Raw genomic sequence first — 13,293 nt, forward strand, 5'->3', positions numbered from 1 at the left:
ACTGTGGAGTGCAGGAGCATTCCTGCGCTCCATAGCAGCCCCCAATGTGAGCCTCTGTGGAGTGTGGGCGCTCGGGGGGGGCTGCGTGATGATGTCACTTCCCGGAAGTGCCGTCTTCACGCTTTGCGCGTGCGCGTGCCGTGCACCCACCTTGGAAGAGAGGTAGGAGCCAGGCCCCGATCCCCCACTGGGAGATTGAGGGGGCCTGGCAACCCTAGTGTTACTTCATACACGTGCCCAGTGCACACATGCTCCAGGACACTAAGAGTCTCTCTACATGAGATGCCTCGACATGTGTTTGTAAAGTGTAGGGAGATGCAATGTTATCTGGGAAGCATAGTTTAAAAAGATAAAGCTGGCTCCTCAGAGGGTTTTTAAATTCCATCTTCACCTCCTGGGAGGCTCTGTCAATATCACCTCTCCAGTCTAAAACTGTGTGGGATTGCAACCAGAGGGCAGTGAGGAATGGAAACGTGCTGGAGCTGCCTTCCAGAGCTGGGCTTGGATCTGGAGAGGTTATAATGGGCTGAAGTTTCCCTTCTGGCATTTCACAGCCCCTTCACACAGCTCCAGTGTATAGCAAAGCCTTTGCCTTGCCACTGGTTCTGTCCTTTTAAACTACCCTTCCCCAGCTAATATTGCATCTCCCAACAGGTGTTCTTCACGTGTCAGATGTCTCATGTAGAGAGACTCCAAATTTGGAACAGATTTTACTTCATTGGCCCTCAATGTGACCCACGGCTTTCAAATCATGGCTGGAACGTCATTTCCAGTGCAACATGGGAGTGTTCTGGAGTGTGTGGCGCATGCTTCAGAGTTTCTAGGCCCATAGCTGTACCTTCTGCTCTCCCGCTGGCCAGGTGAAAGATGGCAGAAGCTGAAAGTAGGGAATCCCCAGCCAGCCCACCGGTGGGTAGTGGTAACCCTAATTGTAGCCTCAATTTTTCCCTCATGATAATGAAAATTACAGCTGGGGCCTGTAATTATAGGAGTGTGCCTGCTGCCAGCATGATGACATCACTTCCGGAAGTGACGTCATTGTGCCAGCACAGGAATAGGGTTGCAAGGTCGCTCCCCTCTCTCACTGGGAGGGTAGGGTCCCTGGCACTTACCTCATGTTGGGCATGAGGGCTGCAAGTGTGCCCTGGGGCTGACGTGGCAATGTCACTTCCGGAAGTGATGTCACTGTGGTGACTGCACAAACACTCCTGTGCTCCACACAAGGCCAGTTCAGTCCATTTGGGGCCCAAATTGGCCCCAAATGGAGCGTGGGAACGCTCCCGCAGCCAGTGCAGGAACGTCACTTCTGGAAAAGAACTGGTGATTAAATAGTGTTATACTGTTATTCCAAAATATGATCAGGCTCTTGAATTCCCACATTTTGTTTTTTAAAAGTAAGTCTCTTGCCCCTTTCCTTGTGGAGCTATGTGGAAAAAAGCATGTCTGCACAATAAAATGGGCCAGGGACTTACTTTTTTTTTTTTAAAAAAAAAAATAAAAGTTGGAAACCCATTGAAATCAATGGGTTTAGACTGGAGTAACACTCCTTAGGATTTCATTGTTAGGGACCCTGATGCCTTTTTTAATATAATGGTGTATTGATGTAATGCTGTTAAATTGCCAATTAACCCCCCGCAACAAACCACCAGGGAAGCCTGCTGTGTGGAAGCTCCGTTGCTGCTGTGCTATGTTAGCAGCCACAGCAGCAACAGAGAAACTACACACAACGCTGTCCCTGGGTAAAAACACCATGGTTTAACCATGCTGTGTTCCTTTCAGTAGAGTGTGCAATTGGATACACATCCCAGTGTGGAGGAGCACGTTCTAGTGAACATAATGCGGAGTGGCCCTGCAGTGTGGCCCTTTATCTGGGCCTTTGGGATACTTCCCATCTGTTGGGACCCTCTCCAGGCCTGTCTTTCCTCTAGTTTTGGCAACGGGTGTGTGTATGTGTCCACATGTGGGACATTAACTTTATTAACAGAGGGAGTGATAGGGTAGTTGTTTTAAGCCTGGTTATCTGCCCTGAGATGGGGGCAGGCTAGAAATCTAATCATCCCGAGGTCACACACAAGCCAGTACATTCTTTAGTGCTCTTTTCTTTGCTAGTTTCTTCCTGTTTAAAGTACAGCTTGCCTGCGAGCCAGAAGTGGGAGGGGGTATAACAAATCAAGCCTGTTGCTCCCTCTGGCTCACCCAAACCGGATCGTCCTGTTTGCTGTTTGTAGCCGACGCCACTTGGGTGACTCCAGTGGCTTCTTCTTACTGGTTCTTTGCATCATCCGCTTTGCTGGCTTGGAAGAGTAAAATGCCTTTTCTCTTTTTAAGTACTGACAGTCTCCCAAGAATGCCGCTTGTATTAATGCATTGTGCCCGTCCCCCCTCGTCTCTGTTAGTTCTCCTTTGCCAATGTTGCCTGTCATCTTAAAGGAAAAGCCAACCACCCAACCAACCAGAGTATTGACTTCTTTCTTGGGCTAGAGGACCATGTGCCCTCTGCTGGTTAGTTTTAAAGCAGAGAGATGGCAGGACTTGTTATCTGATGGTTGCAGTGCTCCAAAGTCATGAATAGACAAGGGTCTTTCCCACCCACTGGTTTCCTTTTGTTGCAGATGGTAGGGACTAAATGTGGGACCATTTGCATCGCAAGCTTGTGTTTGATCTCTGAGCCATAGCTGGGCTTAGAGTCATGGAAATCCTGCCGGATGCCTCCAAATCCTATATTGTGGAATGGCATTACAATATCTCATCTGAACTGATCCATCTACCCCAAGTTCTTCATTTGATTTTGGTTGCCAGGTGCAGGTTAGGAAATTCCTGGAGATTTTGGAGGTAGGGCCTTAGAGCGGATGGGATTTGAGGAGGGGAGGGACTTCAATGGGGTATAATGCCATAGAGTCCACCCTCCAAAGTAGTCATTTTCTCCAGAACTGATGTTTGTGGCCTGGAGATCAGTTGTAATTCTGGGAGATCTCCAGCCACCACTTGGAGGTTAGCAACCCTACAATTCATCCCCCCAAGATTGGGTCTGAAGATATACAATTGGCTCTCTTAGTGAAAACAGTGTCTTACAAAATAAATGCTTTATATAATTTGCATTTTACTCCAAGAGTCTCCAAGGTCTATTCTGATTTTCATGGGTTAGTCCCTGGTAAATCACTATGCTTATTCTGTCTCCATTGTTGGGAGATTATTGAAGGGGGAATGTACATTTTAAAAAAAATTCTTGTTCTGAGCTTTGGCTCCTTGCCACTCACAATCTCTAGAACTTTAATCTTTGAGGGGAGTTGGGAGCACATTGTCTCTAATGCACATGCTTAAAGATGCCCGTGCATGCACATTAGAACCAGACCATATTTGACCTTGGGGATCTGTGTTTGGATCCCCATATGTGGAATTTTGCTGCTAAAAGCAACCACTGGGCCGGGGGCGGGGGCATAGATTAGAGCCGCAGCTGGTGGACTCAAATCTAGCATTGGGAAAGGAGGGGTGCTAGCTCTTCTTCTGCCCCCCCACACCAAAATTGTCCTCTGAGAACCTGGCCTTTCCACAATATAGGTCCTTGCCCCCCTCCCTTCACACTTAAAAGTGTGTTGGGGTGTGGTCTAATCAGGGAAATGGTGGAGGAGGGAAGAATTAACCCCCCTTTCCCCATGCCATGGCCCCAATCCATATTGGGCCCTCTGTGTTGCTCAGTTACGTGTCTGGAGACCCAGAGAAAGATCTCCAGCAGCGCATGCCTTTTGGCCATCCAGGTTCCCTATATTGGCCAGGGTTCCATTTCATGTGCTGCAGCTGGTGAGGTTCATTTTCATATTATAGAACAATGATGCTTTTCTGATGTGGTGGTGGTAGAGAGTTCCCTCAAGTCACAGCTGACTTATGGCAACCCCTAGTGAAGTTTTCATAGCAAGAGACAAACAGGGGTGGTTTGCCATTGCCTGCCTCTGCAGCCCTGATCTTTGTTGGAGGTCTCCCATCCAAGTACTAACTAAGGCTGACCCTACTTAGCTTCTGAGATCTGACGAGATCAGGTGCACCTGGGCTATCCAGGTCAGGGCTGTGATGAAAAGAACAAGATCTTGCTTTACTTTTGAATCAGTGCAGGCTAAAAGAACGCAGCAGACTTTACAGCATGCAGAAAAAAGCCTTCAGCCATATGTAACAACAGCCCGCCATGGAAGAATGAGTGTTAAGTACACACAAGAGTGTCCCTGTGAAATTTTCGCCTGTGAAATCACAGGGGGGTATTCACTGGTGTGGATTTAAAGATTTCCTCTTGCCTGTATTTTTATATTATCTCTTTTGTTTGTTTCAGTTTCGCTTCTCTTCCATCCATGTCCCAGTGGATCAATGGCTCCCCGACTGGCAACGAGAGCCGAGACTTCCGCATCCCTCAGATTCTCTTCCCCAGTTATGGGAGGTGTCGGATCCGTGGCCCCCGTTGTCATCATGGTGCTGCTGCTGCTTCTCTGCTTCCCCTTCAGAAGGTGAAGGACTTATTTTTTGAGATCTGGATGGCGGGGGGGCGGGAGGGGTTCCAGGGGGAAATTGTTGTATGTGGAAAGAGGTAAGCTTACTTCACTGAGTGAGCGGGTGGTTCCACTTTTAACTTGCTTTTTACAAGCCAGAGATCTCTTCGAGTATGAGAACCAGAGTTGAGTAGTGGTTAGAGTGTAGTAGTAGTAGTAATATTCCATTTAAATACCACCCTTCAGGATGACTTAACACCCACTCAGAGTGGTTTACAAAGTATATCGTTGTTATCCCCACAACAAAACACCCTGTGAGGTGGGTGGGGCTGAGAGAGCTAGAAGCTGTGACTGACCCATGGTCACCCAGCTGGCTTTAAGTGGAGGAGTGGGGAATCAAACCTGGTTCTCCACATTAGAATCCCGCGCTCTTAACCACTACACCAAACTGGCTCTAGTAGTATCTGGGAGACCCAGGTTCTAATATTTTCTCTGCTGTTCGATGGATGCCTTTTGACTAGCTATTAGTTCTCAGCTTAACCTGCCTTGTAAGGTTGTTGTGAAAACAAAATGGAATTGGGAAGAACAATATAAACCACCATGAGCTCCCTGCAGGAAGAGTGCAATAGAAATGTACTAAACAGAGTAGCTAAATATGGATGCCTCAGTGTAGAGCAGTTAGACAGTTTGAAGCTGCATGGACATATTGGTGGGTGCTATATTATCAGTACACTATAACTGGATTTCCCATTGTGGACAAGACAAGATCTTTGAGCCTGCAGGCCTTTTTGGAATACTGACACAGGATGGTGGACACAACCACAAGATGGCTGCTGAAGGAGCCAGACCCAGTCACCAAAGGTCAGGGAATGAAATTATGCATAACTCATGTGGTGATGGAGAGTGCCCTCAAGTCATAGCTGACTTATAGCGACCCCTGGTGGGGTTTTCATGACAAGAGACTAACAGAAGTGGTTTGCCATTGCCTGCCTCTGCAACTCTTGTCTTTGTTAGAGGTCTCCCATCCAATTACTAACCAAAGTTGACCCTGCTTAGCTTCTGCGATCTGACAAGATGAGGTTCACCTGGGCTATCTAGGTCTGGGTATAACTCTAATAGTAACTCTTCATTTCAAGCAGAAGCTCTGTTTATCAGAATGCCTTTTAAAATGAGTATTAAAATATTTTCTTTCCTACACATAGCTTAGTTTCAGTCATGTAGTGAAGATCCATGTGCTCAGGTGGCAGCTGTTGCCAAAGCAACATTTTAAAAAAATCTGCACAGCCAATCAGTTCTCCAATGGCCAATCAGAAACCCTGCCAGGCAAATAGACTTGATAGGTACCACATTGGGGCCTCTGGTCTTTGGTTCTTGAGATGATTGTTATGTCACTGATTTTCTAGGATCTTTCTGATGTAGCATGGTAGATAAGTAATTGGGCTGTGATGTCGCACTTTGCTGGTTCGAATCTCACTATGGGCATGAACTCATCAGGTAGCCTTGAGTAAGCCGCTTCTCTCAGCCCCAGCTCCCCAGCTGCATTATGGGGACAATAATAACACTGACTATGTTCACTGCTCTGAGTGGGCACTAATCTGTCTAGAAGGGTGATACACAAATGAACTGTTTCTGTCCTCCCCCTCCTCCCCAAGGACTATCAGTTCTCCCAGATGGATCTTGGAATACAGTTTGTTGAAGCATCATTGTTACGGGTTTGGCTTGTATATATACTCACAATTCCACAAAATGAGTTTCAAAGACTTCGTTTCCATGCTTCTGGTTTCTCGAATGAAACTAAACATAGTTACAGGCCAATCCTACGAAGAGTTACGTCCTTCTAAGTCCATTGAAGTCAATGGGCTTTGAAGGAATTAAGTTTGCCTAAGATCACACTGTTAGATATTTCATTGCCTTTTGGCATGGATCTCTTAAGACTGCTCCATAATTTCTTTTGCCTTCTAGAAACAGTGTTGGTGCCAGATACGTTTGAAAGGATTTTATAGCAGTAGTAGTATTTTAAACTGCAGATCCCATCATTCAGGGCATAGTACAGAAATCAAGCCAATACACTAGTCTTAAAAAATGCAACCATAAAATTTCACAGTGAAACCGATTTAAAAACAAGCAAACAGAGGCAACAACATCAGATTTTATTGTCACTTTTATGATGATGATGCCCGTTGTACTTTAAAGGGTCATATAAAACAGGTCCCTGCCTGAACAAGATTACAGTGAGATTGTTTTAACTTGCTGCTCTATATTTTATTGATTGACTTTTTCCAGGCGAATTATTTGCTTTAATTAATTTTATGATCTCTGCATATTTATTGCTGTAAGCTGCTTTGAATTAACTAGGAAAGTCGGGGTGCAAATATGCATAATAATAAAAACTAAATTTTTATTTTAAGGGAGGTGAGAGAGGAAAGGAAGAAAGGGGAACATGGAATGGTTATAAGCAAACACAGTTGCATGTGCTTGGCTTGGGGGAGGGAGCAGGAGGGCTATCTACCTTTCCATGCTGCCTTTCTTCCAAAAGGAACTCAAGGCTGTTTCTTTGGTTTTCCCTCACCTGATTTTATTCTCACAACCCTGTGAAGTAGCATCCTCACGTTATCGAGTTCACAGGATGGGTCAGACACGAGTTGTGGGTTTTCCTCACAGATGTGGAGACTGATTCAGATTAGGGCCATGTCATGTGTGAAGAAGGGGCTCCCAACAGTCTGGGAGGGGGCACTGTTTTGGAAAATCTATTTGCTCCCTTGGATACTCATGGGTTTCCCCAACAGTCCAAATACCACAACCCAACCTCAGGACGTTTTCGGTTAGCAAAGATGGCTGAAGCCTCTTCTCCATAAGTATGATGGTCCTGAGATGGATCGAGCACCACACAAATAGGAATTGAAGAGAACCCGCAATTCATGTCTGACTGTGTTCGTCTGACACAAGTTGGATACCCCAGACCTAATCATATACTCTGTAACGTTGTGAATTGGCCTGCTCAAGAGAGAATGACTAGGCTGAGGTCTCCCAGTGATGGTCAAGTCTGAGTGGGGATTTGAACGCAAGTTTCTTCATTTGTGCTTTGAGACACTGTTCGATCACACTGACTGTAAGAAGTTCAGCTAAAGGTTTAATCGGAAAGGGAGGTTTTCCTGAAGCACTTAAAAGAAGAGATAGAGATGTGGCATTGCATATGTGTTTCAGGATAGAGGTTTATGCTTAAGGGGCAGCAAGACAAAATAAACCTTCTTTCTTTAGAGCAACTCGTTTTTTGAAAAAGAAGAAGTTTTGCATTGCCTCCAAACAGGGCTTTTTTTCTGGGAAAAGAGGTGGTGGAACTCAGTGGGTTGCCCTCGGAGAAAATGGTCACATGGCTGGTGGCCCCACCCCCTGATCTCCAGACAGAGGGGAGTTGAGATTGCCCTCCGCGCCGCAATCTAAACTCCCCTCTGTCTGGAGATCAGGGGGCGGGGCCACCAGCCATGTGACCATTTTCAAGAGGTTGCGGAACTCCGTTCCCCCATGTTCCCCCTGAAAAAAGCCCTGCCTCTAAAACATAAAGTTAGATCAGATATAACCAGGCAGCTGTAGGGAGGGAGATTTTATCATGTGGGAACTGCCAATAAAAACCCCTTCTCTCATGCCCTTGACTTTCTGCCTTGGCACAAAAGTGGCTTTTCCAGAAGATCATCCCTGATAGATTGGGAAAACTTTGGGCAGGATGTATGGGAGGAGTTAGTTCTTCAGCTTTCGGTCTTTATAGGTAAAATCAAGCAGGAGCGGACTGGGAAATGAAAATGGCCCCGGAGCAAGTCAAGCTACAAGTCAGCACTGTGGGGCACCTTGGGTCAGTGGGGCCTACAGTGGACGTTAGCTCACTCATGGCATCATCCCCAAACTGGAAACATCCCCTGAGACCAACCGCCATGTCTGATGAGGGGTCTGGACCAAGCTGTCCCCGAGGCTCCAGCAGAGTTTCTGGGCTCGGCTCTGCTTGCTCCTGGCTTCTAGCAGCTCTCCAGGACAGTGGCCCAACATGAAATTTCCCTGTAAGTTATTGGGGGAAATGGGTTAAAATAGTTTCAAATCAGAGGTGCAATGGATCTTGAAACAACAGAGAGTCAAATGTCTGTTTGCTTTTTAAAAAAACATTTACTTCTAAAGGAAAAAGGTACACGGGGGTTCCTACAAAACAAGAAACTCTATGAGCTACATTTTGCTGCTACATACTACAAACTTAGACCACAAGAGCAAGGAGAAGTAGTAACTATGGGGATTCTTCCTCTGTCTTCTTGACGCTGAGAGAAAATCACCTGACCTACTGACCAATAACAGTTTACAAACACATCTCAGTTTCCCCAGGCTTCCAGGCTATTGGCTCTGTGCCAGGTTCTCTTCCAGGTCAATACAAACAATAGCACAGTGAGTAAATACATTTAACCCCATAATAACTGAATGTTAGACCTTCCAGCATATATTCCAACATAAAATACATGGCCAATCCACGCTGATACCAAGCATGTGCCCAGGACCACTTCAGCACCCAATGCAAGCTTCAAGTACTGGCGCAGTTTGTTTGCAGCAAAAGATCCCCTGCACACTTCCTTATTAGAAACAACATGGAATCTTGTGGCACCTGAAAGACAAACAAATGGAATATGCTGTCCGTGTTCACAAATTGCCACACACCTCATCAAATGCATGATAAGCCCTCGTCCATGAAATCTTATTGTTTCAATGTTCCTCTTTAAGGTGCCATAAGACGGTTGTGTTTTCCTGCAGCTGACTATCATGACTGCCCTTCTGAATTCTGCACTAGGAGACATACCTGAACAGGTCTGGGAAACTTCAGGTACTGTTTGTCACACTAGACCAGGCTTATAAGTAGCCTCTTGCCTGGTTGCTGGATATCCCTGGTGACTTTCTGGTCAGCTTGAAGGGAAGGCTTCCGATGGAATTGAAAAGGCGTGAATGATGAAGTCCCTGGAATTCAAAGGCAATAAATGCTTTTCTCTCTTCTTTACAGAAAAAAACGGCAATTATCAACAAGAATTCTTAAGAAGAACTCAACTTCATCAGAGCTCCTCAGTATAGTAAGTTTTTCCATTGGGGCAGTTCAGAAATTTCAGTTGGGACATAATACTGCCCCCCACTTCCTAACACACACTTCAGAGGGCCTAACTACCTGATATGCTTTTCTTGGATCCTCCATTGGATATAGGGTAGCAAGGTCCCCAGGGCTCATACTGGGGGATGGAGGGGTTGTGGGGGGGGGGCAACTGGAGTACTCACCTTGCATGTGCTATGCGCGCACTCTGGAACACTTCTGTGTTGTGCCAGGAATTACATCATTCCTGATGCAACAGTGCAGAGTTGTGCCAAGGGCTGATTGGGTAAAAATCGGCCCCCAATCTAGCATTTTACCCAATTGGCCCTGGCATGACCCTGCACTTTCTCATTGTATTGGGAATGATGTCATTCCCAGCATAACATGGAAGTGTTCCGGAGTGCACGGAAGCATGCTCCGGGAGGGTTCTTATGCATTTCCTCTGCTGGCCAGGATAGGGATTCCAGGTGCCCACCAGTGGTGGGCAATCTCCCGTCAGTTTACCTGCTTGCCCACCTGTTGCTAGCTAAGAATCAGTCCCACGCAGAGCATGGGAGCACTCCTGTGGCCAGCGTGATGACATCACTTCTAGAAGTAACATCATCACGCAAGTGCCAGGAACACACATGCACAAACACAGAAGGCACAAGGTAAGTGCCGGCTCCTCCCCCTCCCAGCAGTAGGGTATAGGGACCTGGCAATGCTACAGTTGAGAGGTAGTGGGGGTGGAGGCTAGGAATGGGAGATCCCCCTCCCCCACTGGGGGAATGCAATCCCTACTTGGGTAGTATCAAGCAGACATTTGCTGGGACTTTCTGGTTAAGGCACATGGGGGCCAACTCATATTGGGATTGCAGGAAATGGAGGCTTTAGCCTAACCCTCCCATGCCTTTCTCCTGACATGAAACAGCCATGGGGAGCCACTGTTTGGTCCACTGGGGGAACTTACACACCCCATTGGTATACATGTCCCTTATCAGTTTCTTCAGTGGTGCAAAGATCAGCTTCCCCAAGCCCATTTCAGGATGGGAAAATGGAGTGGAAGATTAAGCCCCCTGACTTTGTACACCATCCAAATTGGCCTGCACACACTTCAGAGTCTAAGCTTCAACTGGGAACTTCCATTGCATGTCCGCATGACATACCGGGTCCAAGGATGGACCAGTTAGGCCCTCAATGAGAAGGCAAAGTATGTATCACCACTGTTGAAGGTGCACTGAGCCCCAATCCAAATTGCTAGTTTTCATCTTTAAGAACGTGAGAAGAACCCTGCTGGATCAGGCCGGTGGTCCATCTAGTTTCACAAAAATTTTCACACAGTGGCCAGTGAGTTGTTCCGAAGGGCCAACAAACAAGGCATACCGGCCAGGCCACCTCCCTCAATGTTGCCTCCTAGTACAGGGCTTCAGAAGTTTACTGCCTCTGAATAAGGCTGCCAGGTCCCCCAGTGGGGGCGAGTGATCCCCCACTTCCACCCTCTGCCCCCCGCCGGCACTCACCTGGCCGGTGGGGTAAGAGGCTGGGAAACAGGACTCCCAGGCACACTCCTAGTGCAGTGCAATGATGTCACTCCCGGACACCACTCTCACCACACCAGGAACTCATGTGTGCAAAGTGAGTATGCAAGGGGAGAAGAGAGGTGAGTGCTAGGTCCCCCCCCTCCACTAGGAGGGTAAGGGAACCTGGCAACCCTACCTCTGAATATGGACCCTGGGAGAGGCATAGCTCTCTCTGTTTGAACCTCGCATATCTTGAGTTCTGTTCAGAAAGGTCCTGTTTAGAATCTTATGTCTGAAAAGAGCAATCATTTGTGTGGAAGAGCAAGGCCTTTTTGGTTGCATCCCCAAAACAGTGGAATCAGTGCCCCAATGAGATTCTTCATTGCTTCTCCTTTTTAGATTGGGTTTTTTGGTGAACAGTTTCATCTTGCTCTGTTTCAATTCTGTTACTTTATTGCACTTTTGCATCTTTAGCCATTTTTATATTTTAATGGGATCCCTCCCCAGCATTAATAGGAACTAGGGTTGCTTGGCTTGGCCTGGTAAGGGGAGACACATGCAGGGTGGCCAACTGTGGCTGCATGATGCCACTTCCTGTTTCTCCCAGAAATGACATCAGTCCTCTCTAGGAATTGCCATAAACTCTTCCGTTTTTACTTTAGAGTTTCTAACAATTTCTAATGAGGTATGATGTTACCTCTTCCCCCCCCCCTCCCTAGAAGTGATGTTTCACCATCAGCCTGATGGCCATTTTAAACATTTTTTTCTCATGGCGGGAAATGAGAGGTGGGGTTGGAGCATCACCCACTGTGGGACTGGCAACCCTAAGATAACACACAGGTCCATTGTAAGAATAATTTCTCTGATTAAGTACATATATTTTCAAAGTGTGTGATCATTTTTTGCTTCTCTGTCCCAGTAACCTCTTGTGCATCTTGAACTCTCTTTTGCATTTTGCACCATCTAATTAATTCAGCATCACCTTCTGGTCTTTATTTCAAGAAGGATACAAACCTCAGGCTTTCGCTATTCTATCATGCCCCGAAATATTTTTTCTCTTTCCTTTTTTTTGTTTGTCCGTTTACATACAGACCATTTCCACACACATTGAATAATGCACTTTCAATGCACTTTAGTTATCCTTTAGAAGTGGATTTTGTGTTTCACACACGAAAACCCAGTTCCAGATGATAACTAAATAGCATTGAAAGTGCATTATCCAACATGTATGGAAGCAGCCGTAGCCTAATAAAGAGTTCTGGGGAACTCAAAAGCTTGCTCCCTGCTTTGGGAGAGTTTGGTTGGTCCTTATAAAAAGGAATTATACTGTTGCTATTTGGGGGGGGAAGTTGCTGGTGGGAGTTCCTAAAGGGATCAGCATGGTTTCTTACAAACTTGTTATCTACTCATGACACATAATTGGACCTCCATGGAATCTATTGCATTTTTAATGTACTTCATTGTGGGGGGCTGATTCATGTAACCTTTCTAAAGTAGCTGAGCATATACTACAAAGGGCACCTGCAGACAGCCTCAGCAGGGGAAGCTTCTATCTGTTCTGCTTCCTGCCAGCTTACACAGTCAGGGCCTACCCAAGAGGTATTTCCCAGAATCCCTTGCAGCATTGCAGAGGATGCTAGGAAGCAGTTGCCCCCCTCCCAGCGGCTGTGCTTGGCCTCCTGCTCCCCGTGTGGTAAGCAGCCCATTGGTAAAAGCTGTGGTTCGCTAAGGTTCTGTACCCAAAAGCCATGGACAGTGAAATCAATTTCATTGGGCTTAGACTAGAGTAACTCTGTTTAGGATTTCACTAATAATGCCTTTCTAAAGACCGGTCGAAATAACACAATGCATTGTGTAGTTTGCAAATTCTCCAGACCTCTTCGTCGGGTACATGGGGAGCTTGTGGCACCGTAAAGACCGAACAAATTTTGTTCCAGCACAAGCTATTATGGGCTGGAGCTTACTTTGTCAAATGCACATGAGAAGCTAACAGGGTATACATGAGGTTATGAGAGGGAAAATGTAAACAGCAGAGTCAAAGGAACATGAAACGCAGGTTGAGGCGTATCCCTGCATTTAATAGTGCTTCGTTGTTTCCATTTTTTTCATTTCTCTCTCTCTCTGTGTCTGTATTAAAGTGGGATCCAGTCTATGAAATCATATGCTATAGTAAACATTTAGTCTTCAAGCTGCTACCACAAGATTCTTGTTGAGG

At 46.3% G+C, this 13,293-nt stretch overlaps 1 protein-coding gene across 1 annotated transcript in view; it reads left to right on the plus strand.

The window, feature by feature from the left end:
* The window catches only part of LOC129343443 (uncharacterized), a 49,684-nt gene that overhangs the window by 9,062 nt on the left and 27,329 nt on the right, over positions 1-13,293 (plus strand). The window contains exons 2-3 of the mRNA XM_054999643.1: positions 4,319-4,490; positions 9,499-9,565. Coding sequence (XP_054855618.1) covers positions 4,354-4,490; positions 9,499-9,565 — 204 coding nt within the window. The 5' untranslated portion in view covers positions 4,319-4,353. The remainder of the gene's footprint in view (positions 1-4,318; positions 4,491-9,498; positions 9,566-13,293) is intronic.

This window comes from Eublepharis macularius, chromosome 1 (assembly GCF_028583425.1).
Source record: "Eublepharis macularius isolate TG4126 chromosome 1, MPM_Emac_v1.0, whole genome shotgun sequence".
NCBI classification, from domain to species: domain Eukaryota; kingdom Metazoa; phylum Chordata; class Lepidosauria; order Squamata; family Eublepharidae; genus Eublepharis; species Eublepharis macularius.